We start from the raw sequence: 21,678 nt of genomic DNA, 5'->3' as shown, positions 1-21,678 counted from the left end.
GATGGATGGAAAGAGCAGCCCCCCCTGATGGAGAGTGCATATGTGGTGGAGCACACGCTGAAGCAATCAGGCGTTATTCTGCATGCAGGCTATAAAATAATAGAGCACAGTGGCGCTGGAGTTGTCAGGCTGCGTGACATCTTTTCTCTTCTCTGCTTCTCTTTTTCTTCTCTGCACATGACTGTCTCTCTCAGTGGTGTGTGTGTGTGTGTGTGTGTGTGTGTGTGTGTGTGTGTGTGTGTGTGTGTGTGTGTGTGTGTGTTTGTGTGGTGGATTTCCCTCCGGCTGTTAACACAAATACTGTCCGATGGAAGCAACAGGTGCAGGCTTTAAAGGTAACGTATAGACCGGAGCAGGTATCCCCCAGCGCGCGTTATCAAAACAAAAAGCGGAGGAAAAGCGGTAAAATGGCAAATCCATCTTTCCTGTTCCAGCTTCCCTTGTATAAGTGAAATATGCAGTTATTATTCTCACGCACACACCTTCTTATTTTTTTTGTCCTTGTTCCGAATTGTAAAGCAGCACTTCGAGATTTGCGCACCTACTTTTCCTCCAACAGGATGTTCCATTCAACCCGTGACAATGACTCAAGTAGGGGTTTACCGATGATTTTATGGCCACAAATGAATCGTGATGTCATGTGAGAAAATGACATTTCCTCAAGACTTGAGTAAAAGTTTGAGGTATAAAACGTCTTAAAAATCCATATTTTACGCATATATTTTTGGGGTGAAAGTTGATTTTTACGCACTGATCCATTTACGCACGTACTTTTAATCTGTTTAAATTCAAATCTAGTTTAAAAGAGGGAGAATTTATTGGTTAGAAAAGCATTGTGACGAAGGACTTTCAATGTGGAGGCTTAGAGATGTAAGAATTTGAAGCCACAGATCTATAAGCAGTGGAAAGCCTGCAGGTTTTGACGCGCGCTGCAGCTGAAATGTTTCGATTCGAGGGTTGCGTTGTTGCTTTCTGCTCCTTGCCTCTTGCACCTCGGCATCAGTTCAGTCTCTAGGGTGAAAGAGCGATCCTCCTGCTGCTGAAAAAAAAAAATGTTTGGCCGCCTGCCAAGCTGTGGAACAAGTGCGCCTCCCTTCCCTGCTGTTTAGCGTATTCATAGTTAGGGGTTTGGGCTCGGGCTGTTTTTAAAAAGGCAAGGCAGCTCTCAAGTTGATCAGTCTGCTCAGGAAACTTCTGCTGGAGAAAGTACTGGAGTCCAAAACTGAAGAGGGAGAGAAAGAAGAGAAGTTGAGATTTTGTGCACAGAATTGCGTTGCTCCTGCAGAGGACAATATTTACGGGAAAAACAAATAGCACATTTATTCTAAAAATTGGCCATTTGAACTCCTTTTGCAGCGTGCACAGCGTCAAGCCTGTCATTCATGTTTTTAAAGATAGCAACACTCCTGGATAAAGACTCTTGGCTTTAACTGTAAAAATCGGATTATCTGACTGAGGCATTGTGTTCATTAGTCGAGGCTACTTTTTTTCCCCTCCCCTCCGCATTTGAGGTTTTTATGCTGTAACTGAAGAGAGACTACGCCAACAATGTTCCTGAGTTTTTGCCTCTTGGTGACATTTATCTTGGGGCTGTCCGGCTGCTTGGGCTCGTACGTTCCGTGCGAGCCCTGTGACGAGAAGGCGCTGTCCATGTGCCCTCCGGTCCCGGTCGGCTGCCAGCTGGTCAAGGAGCCGGGCTGCGGCTGCTGCCTAACGTGTGCGCTGTCCGAGGGGCAGGCGTGCGGCGTTTACACCGGGACGTGCACCCAGGGCCTGCGCTGCTTGCCGAGGAGCGGGGAGGAGAAGCCCCTGCACGCCCTGCTCCACGGCAGGGGAGTGTGCACCAACGAGAAAGGATACAAACCTGCCCACCCGCCCATAGGTAAGACGCGGCGCACCCGGCTGGCTGACTGCATGCTCGGGAGCAAACGATGACTTGAGAATGAAATGAACACGGGTCCAGTTATATATGCATTAAATCCACAGGTCTGATGTAGAGTAGGACCACGGAGTCTCTGTCCTCTGTGGATCAGTGTTTGATGACATCTTGCCCCGTGCAGGGATCCACTGTGAGCTGCTGTGTGGAGGGATACTGTCTTTAGGGAGTACATAAAAATGCACAACATTATCGTTTACTATAAGTTTTCTCTTGAAGTGAATTCAATTGCATCACTTATTTCCTCATTTTTTACGCACAGGGAGCGTATAAAGGATCACCTTTCCTCACTGTAGAGCACGAGCAGCTGGTACCGCTGCTCTCTGACGGACTGTTTGTTTGACAGATGGTTTGAGGTGCCATCTGATTAACTTTTATCCACTGGCTGCAGGAGCTTATTGTGGCTCTCGTGTCTCCTGCAGACACAGAAACGCACCTTGTGTGTCGGTGGCAGCTTCAGCATCCAGCTGTAATAAAGTTGCGTTTGGGTGCACATTATTTATCTTTAGAGTAACAGCACGATATTAAAAAACAACAACCAAAAAACAACCTCTGGCTGTGTGCCTGCTGCCGGTTGATCTGTGGCGGGCGGGTCGACGCTCCGCTGCGGTAAACGCACATGGTGCGTCCCGGTTGAGTCGCGCCTTTAGTGCGGGGCAGTGGCTGTCAAACTGCGGTTAGGCAAGACCCAAATGGGGTTGACAAGGATCGAGGCAGTCAAGACTTAAAAAAATAAATAAATAAATAAAAATCTTAAGGCAGTGGGAATGACTAAATATTTTAAGATTCACCGTTTGTGCTGGAATGTTGACGCATTTTTTTTTTATTTTCAGGGGGCAAAAGACTTTATGAAAAGTGGTCTATGGACCACTGCTGGTTTATTGATGTAAGGAATATGAAGAGGAAAATGTGGTAGCCCCTGAAGTGGCGCCTTTAATATCCAGCTCTGTAACAAGTGTCTGTCAGAGCCCCTGATTTTTCCATCCTCACGCCAGAGAGGCTCTTATGTCTTTAATTTTTTTTTCTCTTGCCTCTGTTTTTGCTTCTTTCCAACATTATTCGCACCTTTAAACTGCTTAACTTGTGAACTCAAGCCAGGCAGAAAAAAAAGCATCTGCTCTATGGGGAAGGAATGAGGTGCCACTCCACAAACTTTGGGTCTTGTTAAAGCAGAATTGAGGTAGATTTAGGTCTGCAGGCTGTATACCCCGAGGGTGGTGTTTAAGAGTCGGATTACCACTAAATCTGCATGCGTGAGAGAAAAGAGAAGAAAGACAGTCAGACAGAGACACAGAGAGAGGGAGAAGGAGAGCCGAGCCAGTGTTCTTGAATGATTTAAGACATTTCTCGGTGTGGCTGACAGGTCCACTGTCACTCAGGGTTTAGCAGCTTGTCAACAACTAGATAAGTAGGTGGGAACCACAAAGGTTTTGGCTACGAGCCTCTTTCTATAAAATCGGCTACCAAAGGTCTCGTTTGGAGCGTTGACGGAGTCCTCGGGCCGTGACACTGCAGAATGTGATCCGTCTGTGATCGCCATTGTTCTCAAAATACTCCCGAGTGGTTTGCGAAGCATTGATCACAATCTGAAATGATGTAAAGTTTGGCTTTGCTATCAGCACTCTGTCTGTGCGTGTGTGTGTGTGTGTGCGTGTGTGTGTGTGTGTGTGTGTGTGTGTGTGTGTGTGTGTGCGCGTGTGTGTGTGTGTGTGTGTTTCAAGTTGGTGTAGCCTATGTGTTTGCTCTCACGTATACTTGGGCGGGGCTGTGTGGGTGTCTGGGTGTGCATTGTGTGCGATGACACCTCAGGCAGTTTTGTCTCACTCTTGGCTTTGTGCACGCGCACACGCACAGAACCTGACTTCTTTGTTGGCCCACAGAGGTAATCGGAGCATCTTTTTCCTGCCTCTGGCGCTGCATTCACTGCATGGGCGCTCAGTCACAACGCAGTGATTCAGCAGAATGCCTCCGGCTCGCTCTCTCTCTCCCCCCGAAGGGACCTTCTGTCAAACGGCTCCGCAGATGGGAACTAGTGAGGTGAGCCTCTGGTTTCCTTTCGTGTGGGGTTGCAGCTGTCTCGTGTGCAGCACCAGCTGAGCAAGGCAAACACAAGAGGAGGAGGAGCTCGAGTGTCCGCGACACTCATGAGGGCCACGCGAGCTGCAGGCTACTAAATATTGACTGGGGCAGTCAAACAATGGCAGAGAGGAATCTTTGCTATTCCTACAGCAGCACCCCACCCACCTTCCAAGAATGAGGATCCCGGCCGTCCCTCTGGGTCCCGGGTTCACGTCCCAGTGGTGCATTAATTCATATTTTGCTCTTGCACTGTGATGGCAGGAGTTGCTCGGATTGTAAGGCACAGGAGGTGGTATGGGCTCTCGGGGAGCACGCTGACTTTGTTAGCCCCCTACGAGTGAATCGGAGGCGGGTGGGTGGGTGGGGGGGGGGGGGGGGGGGGGGGGGGGGGGCTTGCCAAAAGATATGACTTCATGGCAGCAGGCCCCTTGTTCTTCAAGCTTCAGAAAGGGGCCTTATGTTTTAACAGATTGCTCTTTGCCAAGAAAACAAAAGATGATTAGGGAGTGGTTCCAAAATCCTGAAGACTGCTGAAGGCTCGCACACGGGCAGAAATACTACGCTCCCTTATTAGCATAGCAACAGGAAACCCACCGCCTTTACAGACAACTTTAATACTTTACGTTTGTCTCGGCCCTTCGCGTGTGTGTCGATGCAGTTTCAACTTGTTGCCAGATTGTTTGGACCGCGTGACGCTCTGAGAGGTTAGCGGTTTCGCACAGGTCACGTCTCCGTCATAAATCTTTACAATCACCGGTAAGTCGAGCAACTGCAGACTCCCGATGTTTAATATTTACCAGAGAGCTTCACGTACATGGCTCCACTGTTGCCGTCTCATTTCTAAGCACCGTACAGGATCACTTGTCATCACACAGTTCCAGAAAAGCCATTCGAACTGAGAGCATTCCCGTCTGCTTTTTCCACGTTCACGTCGTCACCGGCGCAGCCGGTCATCGGGTCGCAGCTGAGAAAACCGAAGCGAGCGGCAACCAAAAAAAAATAAAAAATAGAAGCCGATTCTCTCTGACTCCTCGCTAAGACTAATGACAACCAGCCGCCGCACTCTGCTGCCTACTGCGTACGTTGCGTGCTCATGCAGACATGTCACGTCGCGTATGGCGCCGGTCACCTGCGGTCACGCGCGGTCCCAGCTGCCTCGACGGTTTCACGACGGGTTCGTGCGAAAGGAAAGGCCGTACGTGGCTGTCCGTCCGTCTCACCTTGAACATCTGAGACAGCGCAGTGAAAGCTTAGCATGCTGCAACTGATCTGTCGCAGGTGCTCGGGGATAATTGTTGGGAAGGTCATTTTGTCAAGGTTGTCGCGCGAAAGGCCTCGAGGAAACGCTTGCGGTGAATGCAATTCATGGAAAATGTGATGCTGACCAAAGGTATAGACCCCGTTCCTTGGATACGGCGGCATTATTACCGACGACATCTTTGTTTTACGGCATATTCTCAGGCGCACCGCGAGCGCACGGACAGTCGACAGCTCCGGGGCTTTTTGCTGGCGAGCAAATAACCTCTTTGGCACACTCGCATGATTTCTCCCTATAAAACTTTACAGTGGTATTTGTACAGCTTACTGGTCACTGACACCTAGCCCGCTGGTGGCAACAGCTGCGGAAGAAATCAACACTCACGGTAGTGCAGGGTTTTAAAATGATGTCACATGTGTTGAGACCGGACCGGTGTACTGCAGTCTCACCCACACCTGGTTGCATAGGAAGGACGGGAATTCTAAGAACAAATACTATTTGCTGTTCACGGGTAAGTATTATTCCAAAGACGCCTCCCCTCCCCCACTAGAAGAATGTGAGACTGGCCTCCCTGTCGCGGTAGATATGCCCATCATCGTCACTGAATAGTGTTTCCTCCTAAATGATTCTTGGTCTCGCAATGACTCCCACCATCACGCGGCATTAGCCGCCAACTAATCTTAAAGCTAATTCTTCGCCCAATGTGACATTTACTTTTTTTTTTTTCTTTTTTTTTTTTTTTATTCTGCTCGAAGATAATGTTTGTGCAGTACATCCAGGAGTACTCGGCTCTCGCCAAAATAGCTGCTTCTGCCACTGGGGAGTTAGAACATCGTCACACCCAGCAATTGTGTTGTGGCGATGGCAACCCAAAAAAAGAGGTTGCGTCCATCCATGTGGCTTGTTGAAAACCCAAACTCAGATGTGGGACGAGACCTCAGACCAAAATTAGCTATGTACAGTAGAGCAGCCATGCGCCATAGTTTGATAATTTACTCTTCAGATGGCTTCTAACACGAAACTGAGCATTTATTTGCATTGCGGAGGCTGTAAACAGGTCTGAAAGTTTGCTTACCTATAGCAGCATTTCCCTCTTGGAAAGATTTCGCATCCCCTCATGAGTCCTGTTTTGCAAATTTTAATCCTTGAATTGTTCTTGTTGCTATTTATACCACGCATACAGAAAAGCAGGAAACTTTTTGATTGCAAAGAACATATTCTTTGTGCACAATACCATGGGAAGAGTTATTTCCTGCAAGTTCAGAAGCTGATTGAGAGCATGCAACAGGCCCGAACAACATAAATTCCACTGAAACAACAGGACATATGGGTCAAAACATAACTCTCCTATCCTACACTTGTGCTTCAACCATATCCTGGACAGAACATTTGCTGAAGTCCATATTTCCTTGCAGCTCCAGCTGGTTTGGAAGTGAGCCTTTCTCAATCATCAGCCTCTTAATCCTTCTCCTGTTACCACTGCACCGCTTTCATGTCCTGTAACAGAGTGGGAATGAGGATTTCAAGCAAAAAATACAATGCGATAATTTGGTGCGAACCATTTGAATTTTTTTTTTCCGAAGACCTCGTCCCCTCATCGTGCACCTACGACACACAAATACACAAAGCGAGACAGAGCTGGCCGTAGGCCGTACACTCCAGGCCAAACAAATGCTATAAACTTCAAAGACCCTTCCCTTGGACGAAGCTGATGAGAAGCAGCTCTTTAGCTGTGATCTTGGAGATGGGCGTCATTGTATGCTTTGCATTGCCAAAATCAAACTTACTTCACATGATGTCACATTATCTTCGATTGGATTGACTGTGTTTTTCCCTAAAATGGCTGCGCCTCGCTGCAGTCGACTTATGCTGTGCTCGCTTTATCGAGCAGAGTTTGCGCCGCACCTCACTTTCGTTGACCTTTTTTTGAAGGACTTCCACTCGAACTTTTTGATGACTGTTGTCGTCTCTGCATGTTTCCACTGTCACTATTCTAGAATCTACACAACGAGGCAAGTTTTACCGGAGTCTGGTCGTAACATGTTCTTCTCCTCGTTTTGTTGCTGAATAGCTTTTGGCAAACAGTTTTTAGGTTCATTACCGCCACCCTCTGGTGGTCGTAACACATTTCTAGCTGGGCGGCGCAGGTAAAAAGAAGGGAAATAGGACAAGACGAAAGTCACAAACTATTTGATCTTGAATTTTTGGATGACTCATTCCCAGTTTAGAGAATATGTCTTATTGGCTTTTAGCATCAAAACCACTGTCTCTTTAAGAGAATACAACTGGTTATTCATGCCTATGTTTCAGTCCAGTTTTGCTGTAGTCCAATGATACTAACCTTAGACCTAGAATTTTATCTGAAAAATCTTGTTTTAGCTTTTGAGTTGGTAACTTTGCCACACTTTCGAAAAAGCCTCTCTGACCCATTTTGTTTTCAGTCCCCTGAACCTAACTTTTGTGCTGTTGCACACACATCCTCAGTGACTTGCGCAGCTCTGCTGGTTTGTTCACACCTCTCTTTCTGCTCTAGTTATCGGCCGCGGCCTCGCTTTCAAATATTAAGTAGCGGAGGCCGTCTGACACTGAAGGATGGTTTACCAACGTTGTGCTTTATGTGACACTGGCCCTCGGGCTCATTTATCCCGTGAATTATCTTGTCTTACCCCCAGATGAGATTAAACGGCACCTCCATTCTCCGTTCTCTTGCATCTTGTAAAGATGTAATTTCAGATGCACTGCAGAGATTGACTTAATCAAAGGCAGGACGTAACAACGTGGTGTAATGCTGGGAAATCCAATGAAAGGTGGGAGAAGCCATTGTCTCAGGTTTTTTTTTTTTTGCTGTCTAAACGGTATTATTATAGTCTTAAAGATCGAGCTGAGAGAAAAATCCAAAGAAGGGGTAGCTTATCTTTCATGCTTGGACTGCCGCCTGCAAGAAACTTGGGATATTCATGAAGCGTAATTGTGTGCAGATGTTAATTTTTAAACAGAGAAGTATCAGGTGCACCTCCTTTGGCTACTCCGCTCCCTCTCGCCCTAATGAAATCTTTAGCTCGAGCGGAGGGAGAGAGATAGCAGCACAGCTTTGGGCTCAGCTGAATGGAAGAGCTGCACATGACTTGGCTCACTTGGCTCCCGTCCAGCAACTTGGCTGAGTTTCAGGAGTTAAACACAGACCCTCTAAGCCTCCTTTACAAGCTGGGTACCCTTAGCATGGAAAAACTGAGTTTTTGTGGCCGAAGTGGAGAGCCCACATCAAGAAAAGATGAATTTGGTAATTTTGTGACTTGAGGACAAAAGAAGTCAAACACCATTGTCTTCATAAAAGCTGCATGAATTTAAAAAAAAAAAAAAAAAAAAAAAAACTTTTCTGTGTTTATGACACTATTTTACCAAAGACAGAGAGTTTGGGAGCGATTAGGTGAGGTGAGTGTAACCGATGTGCCGTGGCTCAGACCTTTTTTTAGTCCGGACATTTTTATGCTTAACTGAAATTTAAATGTTAAAAACACAACAACAACAACAACACAAAAAAACAGTCCTTATTTTCAACAGCATGTCTCTTTGCCAAATATGTGGCATTTTAATCAAGCACCCTGAGAAATTATTGGACTGTACAGCAGAAATAAAGAGTTTTTCCACAGCGGTCACATGCATGGTGTACATAGGAATGCTTGTTTGACGTATTTATTTATAGCCGGCAATAGCCTCGTAGTCTGCGCGGGGAGACACAAGGACATATCTAAACACAAACCAAGGCCTGCCAAGTCATGAGTTGCGAGATTAATTTCAAAGAGACGGCAGTGCGGCGCAGAAGCCAAAGACCCAATTCTGGTAATCACCCTGCCCCCCCCCCCCCCCCCCCCCCCGCCCATCCCACCTCCCCCTCCCAGAAGACTCCCAGACGCTCATGCTGTGTCAGGCTCTTTGAACATCAGTTTTCTCTGAGCTCGTGCCCCTGTTACGTCTCCGTGCCCTTTTTTTTTTTTTTTTTTTTTTTTTTTGTGTTTTTTTTTTTTACCACGCTGGCTGTGTACTAACGGGACAGTCAGTCAGCGAAAGCAACCGCAACTTGTGAAAAAAACAAAACAAAATAATCGTTTTTTTTTGTTGTTTTTTTTCAACATTTTGTCTGTGTATGGATGTTGATTTGTCTTTCAACTGCAGCTGGCCTACAGTCAAGGGAGCCAAACATTCCTCTCCGGTTCAGCGTGTCTGGCCCTGCGCACCACGGCGGGTTTCCTTGTCAGATAAATATAACCAGGGTCATCCACTGGCACCGTCGCTTCGGGCCTGTTGGGGCCTGGCAAAGTCCCCACAATAACTACTTATGGTACAGCTAAGCCAAGGGATGGGGGTGGCGGAGGGCTTCTTTCTGTGGCCTCAAAGAACCTCTGGCTGGGGGTCCGGGCTTAAGAGGCTGAGCCCCAAAGATAGGAAAGGGGGAGGGGGGGGGGGGGCTAAATTAAGGATAAAGGACCTGAACCTGTAAATATCCCATCAAGGGGGACTTTCGGATCTCTGAGACTACAGTGCCCCCTCTGGGAACCTGAAATGACATCTAAGAAAAGTGCATAAATTGTGACACAAATGTACAAGCATTTATACAAGTCCACGGAGCCACTGGATTTTCCTCGGCTTGACATTTGAATCAGTTTAATGTGGGACACGTCGCTATAAAGTTACTTCACTCAGGGGCCTCGGTCCCGGTTGCAGTTTAGCAGCCGTCCAGATAACGTGTTAGCAGATTTTCCAGGCACAGTCGAAGGCAGTCATGCGAAATGTGATGCAGTTTTCCCAAGTCGTAGAGGTCTGTGTGCTCACAAATATGTGCTGCTGCCTTGTATCTGAGACATTAAAACACATTGGAAGATATGTCGTTAGTGGTGCCGACTGTCTTTGTCTCATGGATGCACGTCAGCTCAAACTCGTCTTAATGAATTGCACATTTGAGCTTGTTTCTTTCGATTACTGTTAACAGTAGAGGAAAGGGGAGGTTACTGTGTGAGGTTGGGGGAGATAAGATGAGTTTAAACTATTGTCTTAGCTGCAGGAGTTCATCAGCTGTCGGTCAGACCTCCGGCCTTCCCTCCTCTGTAAACAAATGTTAAACAACTGTTGGCACAAACTCTGGGAGAAGCACACACCTGTTATTGTACGTATGTGAGAAGGACTGACAGGAAGCCGAATTTTACAATTTGTGCAGATAGAAAATGAGCAAATAATTACATATACTGACTTTTTTCTGTTTAGATGTAAATCATATATCTTATTTGGTCAATAATAAATGTTATTAAATCAGACATTATTTTTTACATTTCAGTTAAAAAAAAACATCAAAGTTTTATCACAAAATAATCTTGATGAACATCAAATGAGAAGCAACTATTTACGTATGCTGTCAGAGACAATGACATTTCTTTTAAGGCTGTACTAATTCACGTTCATATCAACAATTGGTGAAATGCCGATATCATATAGTGTTTTACCTTCTGTCAGCTTATTAAATGCTCCGGTAAACCCACCGTATACTACCTGCCCAAAGCCAAACAGCAGACAGACAGAAAGCGAGCCACTAGCTGGTGAAACTAGTGGAGCATGCAGCAACCAAAGAATCACATATTTACCCTTTAAGTTGGTGGAGACCAAAGGAGAGCTAAAAAAAATAAATAATAAAGGACAGTGAATAGTGGATACAAACACAACATGAAATGTACGAATGCGTAAAGATGGCATATTGTAATTAGGGGTGGGTCATGGTAATGTGTTATTACAACCAGAAGGTGGCGGTAATTCACCTAAAAGCTGTTTGCCCACTGCCGTTGGACAACAAAAGGAGGGGACACGTTACTAACACGCTCCGATAAAACACATGTGGCACTGTGAGATTAGATGCTGTAAAAAGAAGCAGAAAAATGCAAAGACAACTAACAGCTGTCCAAACGTTCCATGCCAAACGCCATCTAACAAAATACAAGAAAATGAGGTGCAGTGCAAACTCTGCTGGGTAAATATAGGATATCGTAAGTTTGCCACAGATATGCACAGTCGTTAGAGAGCGAAGCACCAAGCAGACGGTCGATGCACAGATCAACGATTAATGGCGAGCTTTGTCTCGAGACAAAGTAAGTTTGATGTTGGACGAGCAGAACAGACATCTTAAACATGACAGCTAAAGACGTGCTTTGTTGAAGGCGAGTATTTTCGAAGTTTGATGGCATTTGCTGATGTCTGTGTTAGGTTTACAAGTTGCTCTGACTTTCAGTGAAGCCGTCCTATTCTGTCCATTCACACTTGCTGTATTCACATGTAAGAATGTCTTTGCATTAACGCTGAAGCTGGAGCTCGGTAATTGGTTGAAAAATGAGCCATTAACTAACCGTCTTTCCTTTGTTCCGCTGCAGATCGTGAGTCTCGAGAACATGAGGACACTATAACCACAGAGATTACAGAGGAGCTGCAGCCAGCTAAAGTGCCGCTCCTTCCCAAAGACATTGTGAACAGTAAAAAAGTCCACGCAATGCGCAAGGAGCAGAAGAGGAAGCTCGGCAAGCAGCGCTCCATGGGCTCCACCATGGATTACTCCCCTCTGCCCATTGACAAGCATGAGCCGGAATTCGTAAGTATCTCCGCATTTGTGACTTTGGCAACACGTAGTGGCAATAAAATACCAAGAGTTTTTCACTTCTGACCACACCGAGCACACTCACAGGCTTTGGTGTGGTCGGAAGTGTGGAACCGACACACTTCTGTGGCACCTGTAACCGCATCCGACACCTTTTTTTCAACGTGGAATAATCTCTGATGACCATGTTGCTTGGTTGTAACCCTGAGCGGTATTTCTCTGAAGGGTCCGTGCAGGAGAAAACTGGATGGGATCATTCAGGGGATGAAGGACACTTCTCGTGTAATGGCTTTGTCTTTGTACCTTCCCAACTGTGACAGAAAAGGATTCTTCAAGCGCAAGCAGGTGAGTGTTTTAAATGTTGATATATCGTTTTTAAACGAGTTGTTTCCTTACATTTCCGAGCACTTTAAAGGCCCGTGCGAACAAAAGATTTGTGATGATATTTGAAATGTGCAGCTACTCACAAACAACATCTTCGAAGCAACAACTTTCTGTAATTTCGTTTTAACTATAGACAGAAATGATTTAAACTGCAATTCCACCGAGGCCCACTAGGGGTCGCCTCCGAAAAGGCTCTGGCTCAATAGATTACCATTCAACTTCTCTCATGAAATACAAAATCCATTACAAAAAAAAATTCCACAAGTCATAATGGCGTCATTTGCGAAAAAAAAAATAGCAAGATGGAGACGACCAAAATCTGAACTCAGAACGGCTGCTCACAAACCGATGGACGACGTCACTGATGGTTGCTTGGTTTTAACTGCCAGATTTCTCGTAACTGGATATAATTTGGTCCATCCTAAAACACAAATTTAAATGATATTGAGTTTCTTGCACCAGTTGCATTGCAGTAGTGATGAAATGGCAAAAACACGGCTTGCGTCACAGTGACTTTGCAACGAGCTGATGGCTGTTGAAAGAATTGACCTACCTTTCACTGTAAAACTGCCCACTTGTGACTTGGACAAGCTGAGTTGCCATCTTCAGTTGAGCTGAGACAGGCGAGTTCACACTGCTGCTACTTTTTTTTTGAGAACATTTTTGAGTCGTGTACCCAAAGTACATGTATTTTGTTACATCAAGTTCTGCGGTGAAAGGCCTTTATTCCCCCGCCACCTTTTTGTAGTGGGATTACCTCTTTCCACTCACACCGCATCCTGTGCTCTTGTCCGCAGTGCAAGCCATCTCGCGGCCGCAAACGAGGCATCTGCTGGTGCGTGGACAAGTACGGCATTCAGCTGCCCGGCACGGACTACAGCGGAGGGGATATTCAGTGTAAAGACCTGGAGAGCAGCAGCAACAACAACAACAACGAGTGAAATGGGGAGGACCACCCTTTGACCTCCTCCGTCCCCCCACCCCGTAACCACCACGTGACCCAGGGCCCACGCCTCCTCTCTGAATCACACCTGTATGCTCCGCCCTCCGTTCGCTTCGAGATGATTTTTTTTTTTCAAATCGAAAAAAAACCCAAAAAGGAAGACGAGAGAGAAAAAAAAAAAAAAATCCAAACAAAAAGAAAAGACACCTGTAATTTTTTTCTTTTCTTTTCTTTTCTGTTGTTGACCAAGCACTCTTCTCCGAATGAGGGGAAAAAAAAAGTCCCAGAAGGTTTACTAGATCCCTTGACTTATCGATCTTGGGACCTCCCCCTTGTATGAGCCGGGTCCCTTTGGCCGCAGATCCATGAAAATATATGCACACAAATGGATATATTTTTATAGAAGCTGGAGGTTTCAATACAACGCTTTGTATGACGTAACAATAACACAAAACCATTGTGAAGAGAAAAAAAAAAACAAAGCATCAGGCACATTGATTGAAAAACCAATTCGTTTTAGGCTGTGGAACATGACGCCACTGTGGAACTGACGATTGGCAGAGTAATTTGGTTTTTTTTGTGTGTCTGTTTTCCAAAAGAAAAAAAAAAAAAGAAACAAAGAGATAGGGATATGCTGTAACAGTTGACTCTATCTGGGTATGTGGTTCTGGCAGAGCACTTATGAATAGGGGAACCTGCTTGGATACTAAACGAGTGTAATTTCACAAAATGACGCGTGTGCTCGTGTGTGTGTGTGTTCAGTGCGAATGCGGTGTGTGCGTGTGTGTGTGTGTGTGTTGGTCTATGACGGAGTGAGCCCATTACAAAAAAGAATGTCCTTTTTTTGTTTTCTTTCTTTCTCTTTTGTTTTGATTTTTGTCACAAGTATTGCTAGCGCTTGAGGTGGTCTTGGGGCTGGCCTTCTCTACAATGTAAAGTATGTCTGGGGACACGGAGCATTCAGAAACAAAAGTAGATCGTCACAGATGAACCTATGTTAAGTGGCTCTTCGACAATGTAGCTAGCCTGATATGCCAACTGTGCCTATTTGAACAGACACTGCCATGCAGGGCGACACAGAGCTTAGAGAGCGCTGAATCCGCTGGGCAAAATAAAGATTTTCCGCTTAAGCGACGGGACTCCAGTTTCGACTTCGATCTTTCGAGTCGAGCGCGTGACGAAACGCGCCGGTCGGGGTCGCCCGCTTCTCTGATTCATTTGTGTGAAGTGTAGTTTTGTATGGTTTTTGTTTGTGCTGTTTTCTTTGCCTTCAGTGAAGTAAAGACTGCCCACTTTTTTTGAGCCATGTTCCTTTATCAAGTGGTTTCCCCTCAGTACTGCTACTACAGTGTAACCATGGTGTATTACATTACTTTTAAATATAGTTATTGAATGTTGTTTTTCCTGTAGAAACAAAGTATGACGATAATGTAATTGTGCTTGGACAAAAGATTTTAGCCTGTAAAGAATTTGAATAAGTCCTTTGTAGCCTGTCGGGAGAATGACCCCCAGAGTCGTTTGACAGCAGGGCAGTCAAAGAAGCTAACCCTCTGGAATCCTTCTGCTTACATTGCCTCCACGCCGAGGTTATCTACCGACGTCTGGGTGGGGCGTGATCAAAACAAAAAGCTTACAGGTAGTAACAGGGTCTTTGATAGAATTGTTCTCTCTCTGTGTGCAAGTCACAGTGCCTTCCTACACGCAAATACATTTAAATACTGACGTGAAAGTGACATGGATATCATACGGGGCGATTTTTTTTTTTTTTTTTTTTTCACACGCCCTCCCTCCCCACCCTCCCTCCCCCGCAAGGGGGCTGATACGACGATAAAGAGGTTCAGTTCTAATTAAGAGAAGAACAGTGAATGTGGTTGGGTGTCAGCAATGCCTGTTCCTCGGGGTAATTCTGGACAAGAGCGATGTGTGAGGGACCGCGGTGTTACCGCAGTCGGTCTTCTCTTTCTTTGACAACCAATAAGCTAAGATTCTTGCTTTTTTTTTTTTTTTTTTTTTTCATGTGAATGCCAATGTATATGATTGCCAGTGAGGGGAAGCCAAAGGATGTTTTGGAGGTAAATCAACCATTTTGTTTTTCTGTAAAAAAAAAAAAGAAAAAAAAAGAGAGATGATATGTGCATCCTAAATGGCTTCCAGTTGTGAATACATTAACAAGGCTCCTTGCCCCACTTCCAACACCAGATCCCCCCTACCACTTTCGAGAGAAAAAAAAAAAAAAAAAAAAAAAAAAAAAAAAAAAAAAAAGCAGCTTGCACTTATTTCAGTTACTCACTATTGATATTGACACACAACGACATCCTGAGATGTGGTATCATGAAGTTAGTGGAACAACAACAACAACAAACAAAAAAAACCAACAAAAAAAAAGCTAAATGTTGTGTTATCTTGTGCTTACCTTTCAGAGGTGGTGCTTTGGGGTAATATTTGTTGACAGGGGCTTTGAAGCCCATGCCTGCCTGGGACCTCCAATACTGCAACATCTTTTAGGGAATTAAAAAATTAAAAAAATTAAAAAAAAATAGATCGAAAGTAACACGCAGCTACAGATGTTCTCATGGCCTATTGCACAGAGATGACAGCTGAGGTAGAGAGGAGGGAGGGAGGGAGGGAGGAAGGGGAGGGAAGGGGAGGGGAAGGGGATGGGATGGGATGGGGGAGGAGAGAGAGGGAAGAGGAAGAGCGAGCGCCATGGGCAGTGGTCATAATCAGGGCCTAGCCACTTCCCCGATGTGGGGTCACCAATTGCATGACTTTAGATACAGTTAGGAAGACAGCTTACCAGGAGTCATGGAAATCTGGGGAAAACTACTGCAAACTGGAGCACGGCAATAAGACTCCAATGCTCGTGTTGAAAAAAAAAGAAGAAATATTTGGTATCTGGAACTGTCTAATCTCTGGTTTGGTTCCAGGTATTTATTTATTTTGTTTGAATTACTGGTTGAAGTTCAGGATATTAAAAAAAAAAAAGTCACTTGACTTCCTGTTTGCCAGTTGTAGCTTCCTCAGTTTCTCATCTCCGACTCGGTTTGAACCCATATTCACATTTCATACTTCAATAGGACAGTAACTACAGTACAGCTTTTTTTCTGAATACATAACACTTTTTGGATGTAATGAGACAACACAATTGGTTTTCATAATTTGGTGTTCACTGGCTTGTGAAATAAGACCCATCGGTGGCAGGAGGATAGCGGGAAATAAAATGGTCAGTATTTGGAGCTACATACGACAAATAAGAAAAAAAGACAAAAAATCTCAAATTATTAAAGTGAATATCACTGTGTAATATTTATTCAACTTGTAATTTATGTACTCTTTTAACCTTTGTCCTTTTTTTTTTTTTTTTGTTATGACAAAGCATTTATTTAAATAAAGTTATGTATTCATTTAAGCACTCTGCCGAGGTGTTCATTTCTAGCGTTGCCTGTTTAAGGGGAGGAAGCAGCCGCTGGATTGGCTTGAAATATACGGTTTGAAGTGGAATCATCCTGATAGTAAGCACTGACTAATCTCCGAAGGCACGAGCTGATAAACCTCTTAGACGTAAGTCTGAGACACCCAGGCTAGCCCACAGGATCTCATGCAGCATGCAGGATGTGACTTTATAAAGCCTCGCCCGAGGGCAAGTCACCTGGTTTTCAACACCATAGTCGAAAAAGATTGCACAGGAACAAGGAAGTCATTTAGCATGAGTTTGAACTTCAAGAGAGGGGGTGGGGGGGGGGGGAGGGGTAACATCTAGTGGGACTAGCTTCACTATTCAAATGACTGGGAAGAAGAGATTTGTAGCCTGAAGGAGGCTTCATCATGTTATGGAAAAGCTGCCTTTTTTTTTTTTTTTTTTTTTTTTTTTTTTTTTTTTTTTTACCACTTAAAGGCTGAGTGGACTCCCCTGAGACGCACCCGTTTACACAGGTACACGTAAGTGCATACGCAGATGGATTCACAAGATGCGGAGAAGAAAATATTCCAGGTTTAAGATTCTTCTATTTGGCCATGTGCGTATTGACATACTGGGATTATTTTATGGCCACCAGCTTAATTTTTTTTTTTTTTTTTTTTTTTTTTAAATTGTAAAGAACAATCTTATGTACTGTAGCAACAGAATAAATCTGAAGCTCACCTGAACAATATAAATGAAATACGTAAAAGTTATATATCTAAACCGGAGACTGTTTTTTTTCTAATAATAGAAAAAAAAAAACTACGCTCAACAGTACGCATATTTGTATTAGGGATCGAGCACGAATTTTGAATATTTGAATAGACCTTACAATCTACAAAATCAATTGGTATATGCGACTATCTTTCTTCTTTATTTACCCTGTTTTTACTGGCGCCTGGTTGCAATGCATTACTACCGCCAGAAGGTGGTGGTAATGCAGCTAAACGCTGCCTGCCAGCCACATTAAATAATATAGGGAGAAGAAGAATATTCCATTAAAAATCGAACAGCTCCTGCTTCGAATAGCAGTTTTGCTTGAAACGGCCGTCCCTAATTTGTACATGTGCTCATGCACACAGCAGGCGGGGCAATCCCTTCTGATCTCAGGGCTTCAAATAGGGCTGCTTTGTCAAAGCGTCTCAAAGATGCCTCAGAGTTAGGCACCAAAAACCACGTGGTCAGGTTCACGAAAAGATCATGGTTTGGATTAAAATAAGTACTTTTATGTCAGTAACGTTTCGTGCTTTACGCACATTAACTGAAAAGAAATCCACGTTGACTTTACGTTCTCGCGGACTTGAACATCGGCACTGAAAGCTCTGCCTTCGTTCCGTCCATCCACCCCGAATCGCTCCGCTCCGTCGGGACCTCCTCTTTCGACCCGGATGGTCACGGTGACAAAGCCAAGAGGGCACAAGTTGTTTGATTTCTCTTGACAGAACAGCGGTATTTGACGCCCTGGGAATGAGAGCTGGCTCGACGTGGACAATGTTTCGCCGCGAGTTTGCTCATCTGAGCAAGAATTAACAATAAACGCTCAAAGACGAAGCTCTGCCTCAATGTTTAAAGAACAAACAAAAAAGATGAAACATAATTGGATAAAAAAAACCCGAGAGCAAATGATAACGTTATTCTTTCTATTACCCAAGAATAAACTGTGGAAAGGAATAAAGTGATGGAGGGATATGTTCATTCATCTCTGCAGATGGGTGTCTGGTCATTTTGATCCCCTCTGTGGATTCCAGGAAGTGACAGAATGGGACTTTTCTTTTTCAGGGGGGGGGCCGCTGAAATCTTTCCCTGGGGACCTCAAGACTTTGACTAAATCCAGATGTGGGTGACTGAGGCAGGGCATGAAAGGGTGGAGGTCCCAGCAGTTCCTGTATAACAGATCAAGGCTACCGTAAAGGTTGTTGTGGTATGTTTCCGTGTGTGTGTGTGTGTGTGTGTGTGTGTGTGTGTGTGTGTGTGTGCGTGCGTGTGTGCATGTGTGCGTGTGCGTGTGCGTGTGCGTGTGGCAGCGACAGCACAGACTTTGACTTCGGGGAGGAGGAAACATGTGTAGAAGATTTGATTTGTGAGGCAGTGAACATGACAATTACTATTTGCCTTCAAAGAAACTGACAACTGCACTTAGGACTTCAAAGCATTTATGCCCCTTTTATTATATAATTAGTCCGACATCGTTTGGACGTCTACATCTAACAACAACCCACGCACCTCGCTCCATCCCGAACCCTGTCAAACTGCCGTGCCGAGCATTTCTCAAGCCGCACGGACCTCAAAGTCCCGCAGCAGCGGCGGATTATCTTCCTTTCCGCGCTCCAGTAATGCAATTAAACAAATGATCAGGGCTGTAAAATCACAAGCAACAGCTTTGGAGACGCTTCCAGTCGCTCGTGCGTCGCTTCGCCCCGCGGCTCATATCATTAGATGTGACTTTTAGAAACAACAACGGGACATAAGCTTACAAATGGCATGCAGATGTTTACACTGCATAATTGGGATCTCTGCAAATCACCGCTTGTGCTCTTGTTTAATGCCATCTCTTAAAGGAGGTAATGGTGGCTCTTGTCATCACCGAGACGGAGATGAAAGGAGATTTGAAAGAATGTACGGCGGTTGGGAGTAAATCACATGACTTAGCGGTGGAATCCTCCGATGCTGGTGGTAAAAGACGGCAGACAAGTGTCTGCTCGTTGTTCATCCGAGCCCTTTCATCACAGATGGACTTAAACCTGGAATCCCAAATGGAGGGTTCTTCAGAGCGGATCGGATGTGACTGTGAGAACCACAACTGCAAGTTAAGTAAACTAACTCTGAGATTAAGATTTGACCTCCCACTAGCCGCAGAAGGGGCATTTTAAAAGGTGCAGTTATTTGTAGCCGTTCAGGCTGGCAAGCATTGCAAGGGCTCGGTTGGTAGTCCTGTATTTCAGGCGTCTGGGGGGAGGGGGGGGGGGAGGGGGGAGGGGATAAAGTTTTGTATGGAGACAAAAAGAGAATTAAAAATAGAGACTAAAACACACGTCATGAGAGATTTCGTTAGTTTAACAAAGTCACCTTACATTTATTAACACCTCGGGTTGTAGTTTTAACCGCGTGTCGCGTTAACTTTGCGCTGAGCAAAGTCGTTTCTTTGTCCCATTACTAAATTAGCGTGCAAGCAGGTTATAAACAATGGCCACATTATAGCCGGCATGTGCCTTTAATTGGCGATGCGCGGGTCAACTGCAGCAGTTATGTCATTAACCCCCATTATGCCCCTTTATGTTGTGTGCTCGCTGTTAAGATTGTTTGATGTACAGTACATATCATGAACCGCTGACACGGTGCGCGTCAGTGACAGAAAGCCACACTAATGCATACCCACGAACAAGCCCCTCCTGGGTTACAGCTGAGTCCTTAACAGCCTCTCATCATTTTAACTGGGCACCCGGCCTCGGGTTGTGATCTGGCCGACGCTCCATATCAACGGCGGTGATGAAAACGGGAACCGTTTCTGCAGTTCTTCTGTCAGCTCACACACAGGTAAACTTTCAAAAAAAAATTAAAATACAACCTTTCCAGTTCAGAGGCCAACTTCCTGGTTCAACTGCTACACTTTTTAATTTTTTTTTCTATTTTCTGGATATAAAGAACAATGGGCTCAAAGTTACAAAAAAGTTTCAGAGTCATTTAAGTAAGGCAACTTTACAAAACACAATACAGAGGCTACGGTGTTTTCAAATTGATATTATTTCAACACGTACTGTATTAAACAAAAACAAAACTGCGGCAGGGAGCATAAAACCTTGTAATATACCAGAAACCTAATTCACACACAAAAAACAAAAAAAACAAAAACACATTTCCCATAAACCTTGTCACTTCTGGTTTTGCCAGTTCTCTTCCAGTCAACCAGCACGTGGTTTGTTTTGATGATGAGAGGACAGGTTGAACAGACTGAAAAAGATGATTCATTTTGTGCTGATAAAGCAAGTTTTGTTGGTAAAGACTTACCATCGAGAGGCAATACCTTCCGCTGAGCTTCGACTGAGAAGATGCAAGCTTTGGCAAATATTGTGGAGATTGGCTGAACTGGCAATAATTATTGTGATCACGAGGTCGTGATTTCCTGAAGGGGACGGTCTTTCTTGCCACGTTGATTTCCTGCGATGTTAAACCCTTCTGGGATCCCAGCAATGATTTCGGTGAGAACAATGCCACGTTAACTGACGGCCAGTGAAATGGGATTGAAATAAAGTTGCAATAAACTGTACTTTTTGTTTTAGATGAAAGTTTTTAGCTTCAGATCTGTCTATTAGCTGAATTTCAGTCTATTCCGCTGTTCTTCCCCTTTTTGCAGAGTACAAATATGCAAGTGCATAACCACAGACTACCAGCACTGTTACACACTGTGGAGAGTTGAAATCTTTCCCGATGAGCTGACACATAATAATTGGCTTTTTTTGGGTTTTTTTTTTGTCCATATTCAAAGATAACTATCTCCACTTCCTGCGAGCATCGGAGCACCTTGTCATTTCAACAAACATAAAACAACAATTATTTTGTTAACATTCAACAAGTACAGCTTCCGGGAGTCTTAGAAACAGACCCACCATCAACATATCAAGGGATGTTGTTGAATGCTAACAAAAGAAATAGTAGCCTGAAAGTAGGGCGGATCTTGGACTCTCTATGCCAATACACACACACACACGCACACGCGCACACGCACACGCACACGCACGCGCGCGCACACACACACACACACACACACACACACACACACACACACACACGTGCTTTTCCACACACACACACACACACACACACACACACATTATCACGCGAGCACAGATACTCACCCCCACTCTCTGCTAAACTACCCTCCTCAGCCCATTGTGCCTATTAAACCCAAAACAAAAGACACTTGTTTTGATTTGTTTTCAGGAAAAGGCCCGGCCTCAAACTACCATCAAATGTGCCGAACAACCCGAGG

General features: G+C 44.7%; 1 protein-coding gene across 1 annotated transcript; it reads left to right on the top strand.

Moving 5' to 3' along the window:
* The first annotated feature begins 1,161 nt into the window (after positions 1-1,161).
* On the top strand, positions 1,162-15,768 carry LOC138201396 (insulin-like growth factor-binding protein 5). Its single transcript, XM_069154854.1, has 4 exons — positions 1,162-1,882; positions 11,684-11,898; positions 12,130-12,249; positions 13,086-15,768. Exons 1-4 carry the CDS (start codon positions 1,549-1,551, stop codon positions 13,227-13,229), a joined length of 813 nt encoding a protein of 270 aa, XP_069010955.1. The 5' UTR covers positions 1,162-1,548; the 3' UTR covers positions 13,230-15,768.
* The last annotated feature ends 5,910 nt before the right edge of the window (positions 15,769-21,678 follow it).

Source organism: Embiotoca jacksoni, unplaced genomic scaffold (genome assembly GCF_022577435.1).
Source record: "Embiotoca jacksoni isolate LCO1_2020_lvr unplaced genomic scaffold, fEmbJac1.0.p SCAF_2, whole genome shotgun sequence".
NCBI classification, from domain to species: Eukaryota; Metazoa; Chordata; class Actinopteri; family Embiotocidae; genus Embiotoca; species Embiotoca jacksoni.
The sequence above is the reverse complement of the archived record's forward strand: the minus strand, read 5'-3'. Positions and strand labels throughout refer to the sequence as shown.

What these genes read in the sequence shown, in the direction of transcription:
- LOC138201396 (XM_069154854.1), top strand. Translation starts at nt 1,549, where the DNA reads ATGTTCCTGAGTTTTTGCCTCTTGGTGACATTTATCTTGGGGCTGTCC. An exon ending in ACAAGCATGAGCCGGAATTC is followed by an intron (nt 11,899 to 12,129) that starts GTAAGTATCTCC and finishes ATTTCTCTGAAG; the next exon opens with GGTCCGTGCAGGAGAAAACT. An exon ending in GATTCTTCAAGCGCAAGCAG is followed by an intron (nt 12,250 to 13,085) that starts GTGAGTGTTTTA and finishes TCTTGTCCGCAG; the next exon opens with TGCAAGCCATCTCGCGGCCG.